General features: G+C 44.3%; 1 protein-coding gene across 6 annotated transcripts in view; it reads right to left on the bottom strand.

Annotated features, from left to right (window-relative positions):
* CAMTA1 (calmodulin binding transcription activator 1) overlaps positions 1 to 17,758 on the bottom strand; it is a 1,074,576-nt gene extending 1,056,818 nt beyond the window's left edge. For all 6 annotated transcript variants that reach the window (XR_012784534.1, XR_012784533.1, XR_012784535.1 and 3 more), the window contains exon 1: positions 17,646 to 17,758. Coding sequence is in view for 3 of the 6 variants with exons in the window: in XM_075550584.1 (XP_075406699.1) it covers positions 17,646 to 17,690 (45 nt within the window). In the remaining 3 variants the exon portion in view is untranslated. The remainder of the gene's footprint in view (positions 1 to 17,645) is intronic.
* Between the last annotated feature and the right edge of the window lie 1,320 nt (positions 17,759 to 19,078).

The following is a 19,078-nucleotide window of genomic DNA, read 5'->3' as shown; positions in this document are numbered from 1 at the left end:
GTGCAGGTAGGGTGGGGTGGGAAGGATCAGATTACAAGGATCTACATATAACCTCCTCCCTGGGGGACGGACAACAGAAAAGTGGGTGAAGGGAGATGTCAGACAGTGCAAGACCAGAATGTTTTGTTAACCAGAAAATCCCATTACTTCCAAACATGCAAGACCATCAGCAAAAATTTTTATCAACAGGGGTCCTTAAACTACAGCCCGTAGGGCTACATGAGGCCCGTTCAATGACATTTATTCAGCCACCGGATGTTTTTGCCCCGTTTTGTTTTATACTTCAAAATAAGGTATGTGCAGTGTGCATAGGAATTTGTTCGTTGTTTTTTGTTTTGTTTTTTTTCTAAACTATAATCCGGCTCTTCAATGGGTCTGAAGGACAGTGAACTGGCCCCCTGTTAAAAAAAGTTTGAGGACCCCTGCAATAGAACATATATGAGAGGGCTTCAAAAAGTTTGTGGGAAAATGAAATCAAAGATAATGGAATTTTCCCACCAACCTTTTGAAACTCCTTTGTATTATATTCAGCCAATCTACGGATTACATGGAATTGCTATTTGTTCTTTTTGAAACTGAGAAGTTCAATTCCAGTCTAACAGTAATTTACAGTGCTTCCCCAAAGCAGGCAACTATTTCAACAAGTTAAAATAATAGTGTGTTTTTAAGCTAATGCTTGAGTGTTTGGTGTAGCTAGTAATGCCTTCACAAATGTTGGAGCCATAAAAAGAAAAAAATCCCTCTAAACTGATCCACAGATTCAGCACAATTCCTATCAAAACACCTATTTTGCAAAATTTGACAAACTAAACTTAATTTTCATACAGAACTACAAGAGAGCAAGAAAAGCCAGAGTAATGTTGAAAAAGAAGAAAGTAGAACTCACACTTGTCCACATCAAAATGTACTATCAAGGCACACTCACAAAGACTGTAAGGTACTGGCTTAAGAATAGGCATAGAATCAATACAACAGAATTGAGACTCCAAAAACAAACCCATATAAATTTATGATATTCACCAGTATCATTCAATGTGGGGGAAAGTCCTTTAAATGGTGCAGAAACAGGTAGACATTCACTTGCAAAAAATTGTGAGCGCCTAGACCTAGTTGGATCCCTACCTCACACCATATTCTAAAAGTAACTCAAAAAATGGACTAAAATTTAATAGCCAAAAACATAAAACAGAAGAAAATGTAGGTGTCATAATGCTTCATGACCTGGCTCAAGCAGTGGTTTCTTAAGTATACAGGAAAATCCTGAACACCAAAATAAATTATACTTAATCAAAATTAATTGAAAATATATAGGCCTCAAAAGGCACCATTAAGAAAGTAGAGACAACCCCACAAAATGGGGAAAATAGTTGTGAACTGTATACTTAATACGGGACTAGTATCCAGAATACATAAAGAACTTTTACAATTCAACAATGAAAAGACAACCCAGTTAGAAATGGAAAATGGATTTGAAATGAGACATTTATATAAGAAACATGTACACAAATGACCAAAGACCATAATTCAACACATCATTATTAACAACAACAACAACAACAAAAACAAACCAGCTTCAATGCCATCAAGGTGAAAGACCTGCCCTATAGGGTTATGAAGGCTGTAATCTTTACAGGAACAGACTGCCTGCCACAACTTTCTCCCAAGGAATGGCTGGTGGGTTTCAACCACCGACCTCTGGATTAGCAGGCAATCGCTTAACCACCGTGTCACTAGGATTTCCTCATTACTCATTCTCTCACTGTTGTCTAGTAGATGCAGATTCACAGTAATACTATAGGACAGGATAGAATTGCCCCTGCGACGTTTCCATTTCATTACTCATTAGGGAAATACAAATCAAATACCACTTAAAACCCACAGAATGGCTAATATCAGACAAATGAAAATTAACAAGTGTTGGTGAGGATGTGAAGAAAATGGCATCCTCCTGCATTGCTGGTGGGATTGTAAAATGGTGCAACAGCTGTGAAAAACAATTTGGCTGTTCCCCACGAAGTTAAATTAGGAATTAGCATATGGCCCACCAACGCCACTCCTAGGTATATACCCATGAAAAATTAATACAAAAACCTGCATATGAATATCTATAGAAGCATTTTTAACAACAGCTTAAAAGTGGAAACTCAAATAAATGTCCATTAACTGAAGAATGGATAAACAAGTGTGATCTATCTATACAATGGAACATTATTAGCCATTAAAAGGTATGAAATACGGCTACATTAAAAGATGATAAAACACAGATACTTGTACATGTACTGGTACAACAACGATAAACTCTAAAAACATTATAGTGGCATAGTGAATTACATAATGAGTTGCTAACCACAAGGTCAGTAGTTTGAATCCACCAGCCTCTTCACATAAGAAAGAGGGACTCTCTACTTCCACACAGATTTACAGTCTTGGACACTCACATGAGCATTTCTACTATGCCCTGCAGGGTCACTAACAACAGAAAATGACTCGGTGACAGTGAGTTTTGAAATGAAAGAAGCCAGTCACAAAGTTCATTATTCCTTTTCTGTGAAATGTCCAGAAAGGCAAATCCATTCAGAGAGAAAGTGTTCTATTCTTGAAAAATCCTCAGGGCAGTTCTACCTTATCCAATAGGGTTGCTGTAAGTGAGGATCAACTCGATGGCACTGAGATTGGGTTTGTTCGTTCATTCGTTTGTTTGTGGGAGTGGCTATGGAAAACGAGGAATGACAAGTTCATGAGATGGGCTTCTTTTGCAGAAAGTAAAAATATTCTAAAATGAGATACTGGTAATAGATGAATTGTGTAAATATATTAGAAAGTCACCAAATTATATATTTGAGGGTGAATTTTATGTAAAGCTGTTTTTAAAAATGGAACTCAAATCCCTTTACTAAAAAACACTTTTTAAGTTTCAAAAATTCAGTTATTGGTGCTAAGAACTACTTTGATGATTACGTCTCTTTAAAACATTAAATACTCCCTTGCCTCGTTAAAGAGAACTCACCAAGCACTGCTTTTCTGAATACACCTAAGGTCGTCCTTTAGGAAACACAGTTAATTGTATATTCAGAGAAGTCAATGGTTTGTAAGATATTAGCCCTTAGCATAGTACCTTGAAGCTACTCTCCTTTTAAAGTTTCTCCACCTGTCTTTTGTAATTGTTTCCTTATTCTCCCAGGGGAAGTCAGGAAAAAACAACACATCAGCAGCAAAAAACACATAAGCATACATACAAGTGGTCACATAGCCTTAAAGAGAGTTCAGGAGAGGACACTGGTTTCTTCCCTCACAGCCCCACCTCTAAAGGAGTCCCTTTCTACCAAGAAGGCAGCCCTCTAAGTTGAATGGTGGACCAAAAAGGGGAAAGGGGGGGGAGCGCCAACCCAAATAGCAGAATTGTGGAATACCCCATATATTGACATTCTCCCAAAAAGCCTGATTCAACCTGTGAACCACCACTGTACAAGAGACTACAATATTCTCGTGTGCTCTGCTTGGTCACAGTTCACACACAGCACAAACTGTGGGACAGCGATTACACAGGCCCAGGTTAACTAACTAAGGATGTAGGGCCTCTTACCTGCAGCTACCATGAACATTTTCTCTACCAGTTAAATTACAGTAGCAACTGCACATAAGAAACCCCATTCTCAGGGGTCTATATTCTTTCTCCTAAACTGAACAAGTTTGAGGGGCCAAGGCCCACTCACACAATCTATTCACCCTCTCAAAACTAAACTCACCATTTAGTCGATTCTAACTCACAGTGACACTGTGTGTGGACTGTCCCTGTGGGTTTCTGAGGCTACAAATCTTTATGAGACAAAAAAGTCTTATTTCTCCTGGAGAGCACACTGATGGGTTTGAACTCCCAACCCTGCGGTTACCAATTCAATGCATAACCTACTACATCACCAAAGCTCCTTACTCTCACCCGAAGTTCTTCCTTAAATGATCAATAGGCCACTGGGTCCTCACCAACTCTCCTTCACGGTTGACTAAACTAAGATGAACTATGGAAAGGAAGCAACAGGGAAGACTGTGAGGTGTCACTGCAAGTCTCTATCTTGAGCCTAAACACAGATAATAAGCGTTCTACAATTAAAAGCCAGAACATTCAGGAGCTACGACTGCGGCGGTGGCAGGCCACACCAACAGTCAAGTTATGACAGGAGAAGGAGGCTACCTTTAAGTGGAGAAAGGCAGTCCAAGAAACACAACAGGAATGAAACGGAGCAGAAAAACAGCAAGAGGGGAGCCAAGGCATCCCAGAAGAGCCACAGGTCTCCAAAGGGAAGGTCACTGGGACTTTACAGGTCCAGCTGCACCTCAGCTTCTTTCCCAAGAGGCGTGGGACTACGGCTATTCTTATACAAAAGCCTCCTTCACTTAACTAACCTGAGTAGCTTTTGTGTTCCTCCCTATTAAAACTACTCTAACTAAAGAAGGGACTGCTTACCTTCCATTTCATCAATCCCAAGCAACCTATTTTTCCTAGGGCTCACTAGGAACCTCAGATTTTTCTGAATGAGCTGCCAAGTCCTCTTTATAAGTTATCAATATTACAAACACACACACACAATTGGCCTAAAAACAACTTTCTGTATAAATGAACCTCAGAACCTGGTTACCTTCATTTATTTTTTTCATAGCACTCTGGAAATCATTTCTTTTTCCTTCTGGATTAAGCAAACGGCTTCCCTCTCTGCTCTTTTATCACGCGACAAGGGCAAGGAAGCTCGTCTGAGGTAGCACTGTGTGCGCTGCTGAAGAAGGTGGCAAAGAATATCCGCAACCACTTGGAGCAGCACCAGAGCAACTAAAATTTCTCCTCCGTTCCTCCAGACGTGACCACAGAGGCCAGCGAGACTAAAAATACTCGGCGAGGACAGATAAAAGCTGTCAAGGATATTCAGCCCAGTTAGGGAGGTCGCTGCTGTCACCAGATTTGCAAGAGAAGACACTCAGAGAAGCATCCATATTTTAGAATTTTTAGATCTGGTAAAGCCAAGAGCTCTCCCCCCTTAGACCTGGAATAAATTTCTGCGCCTTGAATTTAGTCAAGTAATCTCTGATCAATTTCTGGAGGACCCCCAGGAAGAGAGACAGGCACTTCAAAACCGACAAGTATCCACTCACCATTCTCTCTACTTGTTCCAGCTTTCTTTTGAGCACAACTGCCTCTATCGATAAAATTAAATGAAGACGACACCTCTGTCAGAAGCTTTGCAAAGCAAATGATGATTCAGGCAGCACCTGTCATAGAGCAGAGACTAAAGGACAAGGCCAAAAATTTTTACAAGGACATCAGGAACTTTAACTTGCCCCTCGGGATCTTTGATTATGAACAAAACTTTAAGAAAAATATATTCTATTCAAGACTTCTCTCCAAGTGCTAGGCCCACAGTAGTCCACGGAGGATGTCCCCCTGAAGATCCCAGATGATCAACTAAGTGTACAACCACAAAAAATCCCCCCAAAACACACGAGTTGTTTTGTTTTTTAATATTTTATGGTGTTTTGGCAAAAGTTTACATGACAAATTAGGCTCCCATTCCACAATTACTACACAAATTATTCAGCGATACTGCTCATCCACATGAATTTTATCATCGGAAAGTCTTATTACTGGTAATCAATACATTTTAATAACAATTAGAAAAATCAACTCCCCAAAAGACAATAAATTAATATAAATATTACAAACTTCAACATAAAGTCTAAAGTGAGCAGATTCTTTTTTCTTCTGCAATCATATATTATATTTAAGTCTACATTTCCAAGTAAATGCCCAAACATCTGGATGAAGACCTTAACTATGACAGAGGGAATAAAACTGAGACTGAATATTTGTTTTTGTTAAACAATGTCTTTAAAATTTATTTTTTTAAGGTTTTCTAAAAGCAAACATTCATAACGTATTCTAAAGACAGACCTTTCCAAAGTTAAGCCCTCTGTACAGCAGAAAGGAGGCACCTCAGAGATGACAGTTCAAATTCCTCCTACATGACTTGAGCCAAGATAAAGATTCTTGACCGGGAGCAAGTAGCTCAAAAGGGTAAACTCGCATGTCAGCCAAGCCAGATCCCCTGTCTCCAACTTCATTTTCTTATCATAATGAAACTTACGACTGGGAGGACCCTCCAGAGGGCATCACCAGGGCACCCCTTTGCTAAGCACATGAACCCCCTCAAAACTATCACAACTGACTCATCGCACAATGAGAACTGTGGGCTGAACAAAGCAAGATGAGAAGGGCTGGGATCAAAGCCAAGAGAGGAGAGAAGAGGGAGGGTCTGGCAGTGGGAAGAGATGACTGCAGGTGCCCAGCAGGGAGACTGCCAGCACCATGAACTCCGTAAGTGGCAACAAAAACTCTCTGCCATCGAGTCAATGCCACCTCATAGCAACCCTATGAGTTTCTTGAGACTATAACTCTTTATGGGCATAGGAAGCCTCATCTTTCTTCCTCAGAATGACTTGGCGGTTTCAAAACGGCAGACCTTGCAGTTAACAGCCCACTGAGATACCCAGGCCTCGAAGCAACAAGGCCACTAAGCAACAAGGACAACCCAAAAACACAACTCTAGCTGGGCTCCTTCACCCCAGACACTAGGACTTCAGGCTTTTGGAAGAAAACTGTACTAACAAGGAAACAAAGTGGACTTAAAAAGCCATCTAGGAAACCTAAAGCCCACGGCAGACGACTAACTTAGTGTTGTCTGGTTCAGGGGGAGACAAAAATAACAATGCTGACGCTATCATGAGTCTTCCAAACATTTTGAAACCTGACACCAAAGCCGGCAGCTTCCCATAAATCCTACCCTGCTGCAAGGCTTGGAAATGAGGGAGTCTTATGGAGACCCTCTACTATTAGACAGTCCTTTCAACATTATTTACAAATGAATTCCTTCTTCAAATTCTATCTCACTAACTTTAAAACTGTATTTCTTAGAATAAGTGTCAGTTAAGTCATCCTCAAATGCTTACTCAGTGTACCTGCTTTTCTCTTCTCTCTTTCTTAGTACACCTATTGAACGGAGATGGCTACAGAACAGACTCAGTGCCCATCCCCACACAGACACAAAGCCCTGGTTTTCTTCAAGGGCAGCAGGGAACAGCGCCTCCTCGGGGCTGTCATGATTTTTAAAAAGTAAGGAATAAGGTTGGATATCAATCAATCAAAATGGTTGCAGTTTGAACCATCTACTCGAACTGTGAATCATAATAGAGCTAAAATGACGATCCCTAAAAATAACACTTCTTTCTTCTAATGTGCTCAGCAATTTCATATCTAAAAAGTCAACAACCCCCCCCAAGAAAGCAGAGAAAATGGACTTTTTTTTTTAAGCTCACCATTCATCAACTACAGGAGGCTTGAAAGATGCCATACACCAGAGGCTCAGCCTCCAACGCAGTCCTGCAGAGGAAAACTTCAAATAAGATTTCTTCAAGAACTGCTCTCACGCAGTACTAAATTACAAGCCGTGACCTCCCTGGAGGAGAAACTGGAGGGAACAGTTACAACCTGGGGGAAATGATGCCTAACGCCAACACAAAGGATGCTGCTTGTAAAAAAAACAAAACAAAAAAAATAACCTCACTGCCTTCGAGTCAGTTCCAACTTGTCACTGATCCCTAAATAACAATTATTCCAATATTGATAAACAAAAGTACCACCATAAGGCTATTTAAAATACTTCAAAATGAACAGACGGATCAAAAAGGAGAGTCTAAAGTAACTTCATTCTGCAAGTAATCTTAATAGAACTTAATATAATCTCCAAACCTGGCCTCTGAAATAAAGCAGACTCCTCCAAGATGCTGAATTATAAAAGAAAGGCTACATGTGACAGTGGAGCTGCAGTCCCGCGCTCAGAACCGCGGGCATGAATGAAAATGCCGGGTCAAAATGCTCCCAACACAGCTCAATCCACAGAATCAGGAGATAATTAAACCGATGGTGTTCAGATTTCAATCTGTTTGGCCAGAACCCTTATCCAAGCTACACTGATGCAAATCAGCACGTGTGACGATAGATAGCATAGCCCCACTGTCTTTATCTTTTGCTTTACCTTTTATCCTTGATTTATGGGCTGACTGATGTTAAACTGATTTGTGCAGGTGCCAGAAGTCAACGCAGGAATACAAAACCAGAAAAAAGATTTAGAAAAATCAGATTCATGAATGAAAATGCTGACGTCATAGTTCAGCTCCCATTAGAGCTTATAGTAGTATGTGAAGCAGGAAAAACGTACATCTTTGGGATGTTAAATCACCAAAGTCATTTAGTAAAAGGAAATAAAAGAAAAAGTCCTTACTCTGAAAGAGGAAAGTAAAACACACACACACACAAGCTGTATTAACCACCTTTTCCTTAGACCCAAATTGAAAACTTCACCAAAGCACAAGTTCTAAGTCACAAGTTTCACATTAGAATTTTTTAAAGATATTGTTAAACCTCTAAACAAATAAAATATAACCCACTCCTCATTTCAACCTTAAGTTATTTTCCTACCACAAGACATATTATTCAAAACACAGTATATGATACAGCTAGACAGTTGTTTCTCCACTGGAAGCTACCTGGAACTGCCATATCACACCTAATTTTATGCAATTCTGAATATAACAGGATAGAGCACAGTGACCAGAGGCAAGCCAGTGGAATTTTTATGTGTGGGTTAGAGAAGGGGTGTGTGCTTTTATCTAGCAATGGAACATCAACCAATAAAAAAAATAAGATTATAAAAACGTGATTTACTTAGAACTATTAAATGCGGCTAGTGGTGTGGATTGTTGACATTTTTCATTTCTTGGCAAGGCTGAAAATACAACTAATAATACAAACTTCTATAAAGTTTTGACACCCCTTACTAAAACCCTTTATCTAGGAAACTTAAATAGCTGATTCCTAGATTCCTAATGTTTCCCAGGAAATTTAAGATTATTACATTCTTAGAAAATCACAATGACCCTACAGATCCTTAGTAACCTCTCCAAAGCACAAAACTCTGAGTATTTTCTCTTCTTTACCATTCATGGGGCTTAAAGTAGCCATACACCTAAATGGATTTTTTTTAAAATTTAAGCAATAAACAATTTTGCCAATAAACATTTTAAGGGAAGATCTTATTAAGTTAAAATGCAAATGTGCCAGTTTTATCTGTAAATCTAAAATGTTAGAGATCATCTCACATTTCCAGTACAAATATCTTTGGTAGAACATCACTACCCCCTTGTGGATTCACAATAAAAATTCCTTATCTTGAATCTGCACTTGTTAAGTGTTTCATTCGGCTGAACTTTCACTAAAGTTTACATTTCCTTCACTAAGAAGGGCTATTTTATTTTAATAATTTGGGGAGGGGAAGAGGATCTTAACATTTTAAAATAGCCAATCGCATCAACTTATCTTCCCAACATCTCATGTGGAAAGTGTTCTTTACACAACATGTATAGCTATCGATTTCCTAATGGTATAGCATCAGCATTCTGCTTTTCCTGAGAATATCTGAATTTGCACTTCCAATCATCACCCTGAGATTATTTTTAAGGCTAAATGGAGAATTTTTTCACTAAAGTATCCTCTCCCCACACCCCAATTTGGTACTTTCAGTTTGTATCCATCTCTGTTTATTGTTCTCAAATGATTTGCTATCCAAATACCCCAGAAAACCTATGGGGTACATATACCCTCAGAAAATTATTTTCTGGGAAAAGATTTTTGTTTTAATCTACGGTTTGTGAGGTTACATTCATCCTTGATAGCATTAATATACCTTCAGAAATGCTTCCTAACAATCTAAATCAAGCCTAAGGAAAGAAAATAAGATAGTATTCTTTTTTCAAAACTGCCAAGAAGGGCTTTCTGCTTTCTCTCCTTTTTTTTAGTTGAAGTACATCCGCTATCTGTGCATCACTTGAATATAATACACAGATAGATCTTGTTACACACACACTGTGAAAAAGATTAAATAACAAGTTTATCACTTGTTACAGACTCTAGATCTAGTTGAAAGTATAAATCATTCCTGCAATAAATCATATGCTACATGGAGAAAGTTACAGTCATGACTTGTCCTCCTGCTCAAACCTAGAATTGGCTCTCCATTCTCTCCACAGATGCTGAACACAAAAGTTGGGGCACAGCAATGTACTATTACCGTGAGAAGACAAATGTCAGTATTAGTTCTAGTGGGGCGGTAAGAATATAGAAGAAGTGTTTTCAGTGACTACCTACATAATCTTCCCATGTGGTAACTGACAGAGGAAAATGGGAACGGGAGGACATGTTCTGTTGAATGACTGAATGCTATGTCTCCCTAAAGACTCTTCACGGCCTCATCGTTCACAAAGTACCAATTATGCACCTTGTCCAGAGCTAGTGACTGACCTTAGGGCAAAAACATTCATGTTTTGCTTTTTGAGGATTTTATCATGGCTGATGTATTATTTAGGAAGTGTGGGGAGTGGGAGGGGAAAGAAGAGGGCATTTTAGACAGCTTTAGGAAATAAGATTAGTAGTGAGAGTTATGCTATTTAGTCTCAACTCCTTAACATTTTTAAAATATCAAGAACTCAGTCCCAAATATTTCTTGCAAGGCCTGTCATCACTTTCTGCACATGTAACTACAGCACTGTACTGCAGAGTATAGGGGTAAATATGACCCCAAATCAACCTACCTCCTTCCCGTCACCTTCTGTTAAAGGTCTTAAGACATGGCTTCAGAGGCTGACTGGGGGGGAGGGGGGAGAGAATGATGGCAGCACTTTTCACTGATGTTTTAAGAAGCCATGCAATTATATCAAGGAGGAGTGAATGTAGAAAGAAGAACCGGTACAAAGATCTGTGGGTCTTGCGACTTCTGCTGTGTCAATCACTGAAAGTAAATTAACACACCTCTCAAAAAAGAGCAAGGGGGCTGACACTTGGCCTCTCTTTGTAGTGGGGGTACATAATATTTCTCTTTCAGTCCACGGTAATGAGCTAAAAAAATGCTCAGGAAGCATTACCAATCTTTACACAAGAAGGCCCATGACCTTCTACAGGCAATGGCGTTCAAAGCAGAAAAATGCAACACAACCTTAGAAATACACAGTCAGCATACTGATGGGAGTTATACTTTGTCCACCACATCGAAAACCTAGGCTCTGCTGCCCACTGTCAGGATACAGGGAACACTGCCTTATAAACACACGGCAAACTAGTTCTGTATTTTACAAGCCCTTCTTTCTAATTAATCATGGGCCTGGTGGGCACGACCTACTCTTCTCTTACATGAGGGGCACAAATAAAGGTGTCCGATCAACCTGTACGCCAATCCTAATTAGGAATTAAAAGGAAATTTCAAGACAGATCACACACATGCTAATATGGAAAACAACAAATCGTGCAATGTTCATTCAAGTCACATGGACAAAGAGCCTCTCAAAAATTGCTTCTCTCTCAAAAATACCTAAGTACTAGCTTTAGATAATATTACACTAGACAAGTCAGCATTAGGACAAGACCCCATGCTTCCTGGTGAGTGAAGACACCAAGTGAAGTTGGCTGTACCCAGAGAAATGCTCTGTTATCACATCAAAGAGCCAGAAAGAACCTGGCTAAACTGCAGCAAAAACCCGTTTCCAAAATCCCATATGAGAAGGCAGAGAAGAGGCCAGGGGAGGGATCCAGTGCTTCACCCCAGATCCGTGGGTAGCTAGTCACGAATGCTGCTTACCCTTGCTTGTAGTTTAAATCTTAATCCATCAGCTTGTACTTCAGGGGAAATGAAGTAACACTTCCCTGAACGACACACAGGGACGAAAGGCCTGAAGGACACCCTATTTACTGAAAGGTGGAAAGTCTATGAGTACAGCAGATCCACAAACACTTTCTGATGATGATGATGATGATGATGATGAAGAAAATGGAAGAAAATCTTTTCATGTGGAAAGGGGCAAAACATAAAGGCAAGGCTAAAGAAAAGCAAAGCATGAGTGAAGTCATCTACAGCATCAAAAACGGAGGTATAGTAAGTGATTCCGGAGGGTACAGAACATTTTAGAAAACAATCTATATAAAGGGAATACAAAAAGTAGACATCACGAAACCACCACCTGTCACCACAAAAAAATATTCAGTTGCATATCCACATTAACAAGACACTGACAAACCACACATCCTAACGGTTGTAAAGAGGTCTTCAGAGTAAAATATTAGCAAAATTGGCTTCTGTAGGCAGTGTGAAAGGGGGATGGGATGTAACTTAATAGAGAAGAAAAAAATGCATTTCAGATTAATTTTCATTATCATCATAAGTATTCATACCAAACCTGCAACCCAAATGAATTTGAGGCTATTTACCAAAGTGAGAGAAGTAAACAGCAGCACCATTTAAAACCATAAAGTACTAGCAGTCACTCACAGTAAAGCAGTGATAATTCTGCCAGACAACGAGGCTAAGAATGGTCAGTCACAACAACCAGGCATAAAATTTAGATATAGCACTTCCTGGCATCGAAAGTGTAACAGCCGGTCCTATAGTTCTTATCATCTGATAATATGGAACATACCAGTAAGTAGGAGAGAAATCTTTCGCTACCATTTCATTATATAAAGAACACATTTGAATGTATGTTCTATACATCCCTATTGCAATACTGATGTCCAAATGTTAACTGAGCATTCCAATCAACCATGTATCTACATGATCCAAAATTTATACCTAAACAATTATACTTTTATTCCTGCACACATGCACACACCCTTGCACTGTCATGGGAGAAAACGCCAATGTCTCTGTCGGTTCACCCTCCCCACGACTCTAGGGCAGAGGAAGGTGGATAAGATACTACTTCTTAAGAGTTTATTTATGCAAGATTACAATCCAAAAATTTTTAATTAAGACTTTCTTATAAGAAAGGACAAAGACAAGATACACTGAAATGCCATTCATACCGAAAGGCCAATAGCAAGGCCCGATGTGGTCTCAAGCAAGGTCACATCGTCCACACAGATCCACTGCACGTACTAGCAGCTCAGTAAATGTCTCTTGAAAAAAACGTTAGGAATGGGAGTATGCCTGTTCAAAAGCATAGATGCAAAGATACCACAGAGCTGTGGGGGGAGGAAAAACACATAAAAATCACCTTCTCTGAGACGTCGGACAGTGTCAGATATGACAAAATAAGAATACTTCATAAATTATCAAGGGTTCATGAGAGGGGTGGGAGTGAGGAGGGAAGGGAAAAAATGAGAAGCTGATACCAAGGACTCAAGTAGAAAGCAAATGTTTCGAGAATGATGATGGCGACAAATGTACAAACGTGCTTGACACAATGGATGGATGGATGGATGGATGGATGGATGGATGGATGGATGGATGGATGGATGGATGGATGGATGGATGGATGGATGGATTGTGATAAGAGTTGTATGAGCCCCCAATAAAAAGCTTTAAAAAAAATCACCTCCTCCTGCCTTTTCCACAAAAGAAGGCTAACTTCACACACAAAGATTCCCCTCAAACTTCAGGAAATGGGAAGCAAAGAATGACCCCAAATAAAGAAGGAGGGAGGATTCTATACAAGATGGATTACCTGGAAACCATCAGAAAGAATGAAGGCCTCACCAGAACACAAGCCCTGACACCTGACATGAGTAGGAAATGAAAACAGTGCCACCTCACTTTAAAGAACAGGCTGTTTAGGGGGGAGCCTGAAATCTCCAGGGCTAAAAAAAATGAAAGGGGTACATGTGGATACATAGGACATACAGATAGTTCTTAAAGAGCAAGTTAAGACCAGCCCTACTCTTGAGGCTGCTGTCTATACATCAACAATGAAATGGAGACATTCAACATTTCCAAAATCAGGACCCAGAAGGTTTTCTCAAAGAGAAGGAAAGAGATTTCCCATCGGTCTTAAAATCTTGCTTCAAAAATATTTTCTTAATGGGGAAGGGGAAGGGTGTGTGATGTTCCCATAAGAAACTAAACAGAAAGCTGTGAAAAAGACAAGGAGTAAATTAGAGTCCAGCTAGCCTAGCTGACTATGAGAGGACCCCATGCATTGGAGGAGTAAGAGGAAAGCTAACTTCCAAGAGACCATAAAGAGGGGCAAACATACACAACTCAAAGAGTCTCTCAGGAGACTCAACCCCAAGCACACTCCTCTGACTCACCTTCACCACTTTGCCTGCCCTGGGCCACTGTACGGTATTGAGCACCCTGCAGGGCAGTGACAAACCAAAAGGCGGCCAGTAGGATGGTGAAGGGCAGGGAAAGCACCACCACGGAGCTGGTTGAGTGTACTGGGTTTACTCCCAACATCCACAGCTGGTATTCAAGCCGACTTCTCCAGGAGTCAGTTAAACTGCATCCTAAGTTCCAGCCAAGACACACTTCAATTCCAGCAAGCTTGTTACAGATATAGGCAGCATGGAACAGGGGGAGGCAGGGGGGGTGGGGGGGGGGAGAGGAGGAATAAGACCCTAAAAAGAAACAACAAAAGGAAATGAAGCCAAAAACTCTCCTTCCTGGCATCAGGAGTTCTGTCCAGTGAATAGGTGGATATGAACTATGAAAAGCCAAAGCCAAATGCCAGCCCTCGGGTTGCCCACAGAGTGCCCTGAAGTGGAGATGGTCTCCTTGTGAGAAAAGTGCTGAGAGGTTCAGATGCTATAAGCCTGACAGCTTGTTGGGGAGGGCGAGTCCCCAAACTCAGCCTGATAAAAACGAAGGCTTTTCCACAGAATGACAGCAGGTAGCAGTCATTCCACGCTTTGGGAGGGCAGGAAGTGAGGGAGACAAGAGGAGGACAAGCACCTGACTCGAGGAGGCTTGGCTCAAATCATCCCTTGGCCCAAGAGTCAAGGAGAAACAACTAAATACACAAATTACCATCCTGAAACAAAGACTTTTCCTACCCCTCTTAATTATTTACATGCCAAAAATATAACGTATTGGCGTGTTAATGGCCATTCCTTTCTAGTTCTGTCACCAAAAATGTTGATCCCTCTCACCTATCGCTTATCATTTGCCCAAAACACATACCATTTCTTTCTTCTTCGATGCAATAAAAAAAAAATTTTTTTAAATCAAGGTAAGAACTTGTCCCCCTACAAGAAATCGAACAGAGGCTCTTGTCCCTAAATTCTGAATGCTGAAGTTTGGGTCTGTATCAGCAAACACTCTACACTTAGCATGCTGAAGGACTTGGTGAACATTCAGGACGTCATTCTGCTTATTCGGTACAGTACAAATGACAAATGAAGAGTGCTTAAGATTGTCCGTTTGTCAATGATATTTCTTCCAGAATCCTGAGCCCCAATAACACGCCTCTATATTTTTACACAGAAAGGCCCCTAGGTACGAAGGAGCTTCAGAAAGTTTGTGGGGAAAGGAATGGGAAGATCACGGAATTTTTCCACAAACTTTATGAAGCCCCTTAGCCCATCTAAAACAGTGGTTCTCAATCTTCCTAATGCCGCGACCCTTTCATACAGTTCCTCGTGTTGTGATAACCCAACCATAAAATTATTTTCAATGCTACTTCATAACTGTAATTTTGCTACTGTTATGAATCGGGCGACCCCTGTGAAAGGGTCATTCGACCCCCTAAAGGGTCGTGACCCACAGGTTAAGAGCCGCTGATCTAAAATGTCTAGTAAGTCATCCAAGCCTTCCTAACTTTCTGCACCTAGATGACGGAAGTGATTTCATCTGTAAATATAATATGCACGTGTGTAAATGCAAATAAATTCAAGCCCTCCTGATCATCTTTTTTTTGTCAAAAGAGAATGGGGACAGCAAAAAAATTTAAAGCTTTCGAATTTCCCCTTCACCTGAAAGCTGTTAAAGAGCCACAGAAATGTTTGGATCTCATGAGAGGCGCCACCAGGGCCAAAGGAAGGTTCTAGTACAAGAGGCACACAAAGCAACCTGTCCCTGAAAGGCACGTAGGCGACATGGGTGTCTACACTCCCTTTCTGGATGAGAAGGCATATAGCTTCCTCGTACCCAGCCAACATGAATACAATTTCAGAGAATTCCAAAAAGTCAAGGTAATAAGGCTCACTAAATATGGCTGACAAGGAAACAGGAGCCATAAGGCGGCTATGAGTGCTCTTAAAAAAGAAATAGGAAGTTTATTCCCAGTGAAGGCTCAAAGACTTTGCATGCAGGATGCACCAAGTGAGGTTCTGCGTGAACAGAGGGCACTGAGCACAACCCCCAGAAAACAAGGGCATGTGACCCTTTTTTCCTGTGGGGTACACAGGGTCAACTGACAAACGCTGTCCCCAAACAAGATGCAGAGGGAAACTGGAAGCAAAAATTGAGCCTTCTTCCTCTCAGACCTAAGGGTAATTACCATGGCCCCTTTTCACTCAAGTACTAGGCACAATGGAAGAAATTCTGTCCTACATCTTCTGGGGACACCCACCTTCACCCCAACAAGTCATCCAGAGGACTAAGTGCACGTCAGGGCAGGGAGACAAATCGGAGAAGGGGCAATATAACGCCTAGTGGGTTTTTTTTCTCCCCTATGAAAAAGAGGGCAACTCAAAGGGGATTCAGGAAATGAGCTCACTGGAAGCCAGGAAAGTGTGTGGAGAGCATGCATCATCTGTGAGAAGTGTCTGCCTTCCTTTCTGGGAATGACTCCGGGGCTGCACAGCACGCCCCCCCCCCCCCGCCCGCCCTGGGTCCGGGGTGAGAAGAGCCGGGGTGCTTGAGTTCCCTTGCCCTGGCTAAAGGGTCAACAGACAGTGTGCTGAGGCCCCAAAAGACTCCACCGAAGCTGACAGGATGAGCCAGACCCCTGTGCCAAGGAAGGACCAGGGTCACAGAAGGTAAAGGGCAAGGAAGTCTAGGGCGTCTCACATGCCATCGAAACGGAGACCCCACCCTCCTGGCTGGAAGGGGTGCAAGGGCAAGAGTAGGATGTGAAAAGCTGCCAGGGTCGGGGAGCTGCGCAGGCCCCCTTCCCGGGGAGGAAAGGGGGAGGGGTCACACGAGGCCCTCCTGCTAGGGGACGCTCAGCAGGAGGGGGTCCCCCTGGCGGGGAGAGAAGCGGGGACCCCCGTCTGCTCGCGAGGCGCCCACGGGGCTCAAGGGTGATGCTGGACAGAGTCAGTCTGGCCCTGCCCGCCGGAGACAGGGGGCCGGCCAGGGCTGAGCGCCGGCCGCTACCGCCCGACGGGGACCGGCCCGAAGCAGTGGGGCGCGGGGCCAGAAGGGGCCTGCGGCGGCTAAACTTTCCGCCCCGCGGCCCCCACCGAGACCCGGCCGGGCAGCGGGGGGCGCGCGCCGCGGGGCGGGAGCGGCGGGGATGCCGGTCCGGGTGGGGGAGGCGCCGGCCCTCGCGGCTCCTCCTCCTCGGCTGGGCCCGGCCCCCGCCCAGAGCCCCCCGCCCCCTCCGTCCCAGCCCGCCCCCAGGGTGGGGGTGTGGGGCGCCGCGCTCCGCCGCCCGGCGAGTCACCTCAGGACTCGGCCGCGCTCCGCCCCCCCCCTCAAGCCCCCTCCCAGGTCCGGGCGCTCGCCCGCCGCGCCCCCGCGCTCCCGCCCGGCGCCGCCGATGCCCGGGATGTCCGGCGGGGCTGGATCCCGTTGCCCGCCGCGCCGCCCCCCAGCCCCGCACGCTCCGGCTCGTACCTTCCGGCTTGTTTTCGGCAGCCATTTCCCCTCCGCGCGCCACATCCTCCTCCTCCTCGCGACCGGGACCCCGAGCGCGCGCCTCGTACCGCCGCCGCCGCCGGCCCAGCCACCCCGCCGCCGCCGCGCACCCGCCCTGGCCCCGCCCCACGGCCCACGCACAGCGTCTGTTGGGCCACAAAGCTGCCACTCTTCGCTCATGCCACCAATCAACCCGTACCAGGGGTCTCACTACTCTCCGGGAGGAGCGTCCTATCCATCTGGCCCATTGGCTGGTCACCACCCAACGGGCTGAAGGGATTGGTCAGAAATCAACGCCCCCTCCCCACCCACTCCCAGGAAAGCCCGCCTTCCGGACCTAAACAAAGCTTTCCAGTGGCCAGAGTCCTAGAGAACTATCCAATCAGGATTGGACCGACACGGAATATTTCCTCGAGGCCGAGACGTGGCGTTTTGATTGGGCGTTACTACAGTGTTTCCCAGGCCGTGCAGGCCAATCAAAGGGGGTTCCCGGAACTCGGGCGCGGCGAGGGGAAGCCCCGCCCCTCAGCGTGACCGTCATGAGGAAGGTGCTCGCTCATTGGCGGGCTGGGGCTTTTCCCGCGTGCTCCCGGGGCTGAAGGACGTTCCCGGGGAAGCCGCTGTCGGCGCGTGGGGTCCCGGTGGCAGCGGAGGACGCAGCGGGATCTCCGGGATCCCGCAACATGCTGCTGCTGCTGCTGGGGAGCAGGGAACCCGGGGGGACCGAGGTCCACCCGACACTACAATCCGGCTCCCAGCCACCGGGAGTCCGGGCGTCGCTGCCTCCTGGTGGGGGAGGGGCGCTCCCGCCAGGCCCTGCCCCTGCCCCTCCCCCCCGTCTCGGGCGCCCCGCCCCCGGCAGGTGGTGCGGCCAGGCTTCGCCCGCCTCCCGCTCCCCGCCCCCGGTGTGCACCGTTGTCCCCTTTTCTAGCGGCTTAAAATACTGAAACTTTATTTTGGTCACGTTGCCCATGTGACCCACAGAGTGGATGACTCACAAATGCCTGTCCCAGGATGAGGCAGCTGCACAGAATCAGGGACACGTTAGAGCCCGGCGTGCCCGCGAGGAGGGCGAGGCAGCCAAGTTTCCTTCCATCCTGGGTTGGATGGGCGATCCTCCCCCATCCGTATCCCAGTGCACTCCCGGGCTGCCTGTGCCCCGCGGCCCCGGGGAAGGGGTGGCAGAGCCTAGGAATGTGAGGCGAGGGTCATCATGTGGAGACAAACAAGAGCACTTATGTGCCCACTTCTGGTGAGCTCGCGCGCACTGTGCAGCCCAGAGCAACGTGAGGTGGCCGGGTGCCACGCTCGAAAGAAAATGCCCACGCCAGAGAAACCCGGGAAGCCTGCACGTGGGCAACTAAGACCCGAAACAAAGGAGAGGGCTGCCGACCCTCCAGTTAAAACGAGGA

Source organism: Tenrec ecaudatus, chromosome 1, assembly GCF_050624435.1.
Source record: "Tenrec ecaudatus isolate mTenEca1 chromosome 1, mTenEca1.hap1, whole genome shotgun sequence".
Taxonomy (NCBI): Eukaryota; Metazoa; Chordata; class Mammalia; order Afrosoricida; family Tenrecidae; genus Tenrec; species Tenrec ecaudatus.
This window is presented reverse-complemented; position numbering and strand designations above follow the sequence as displayed.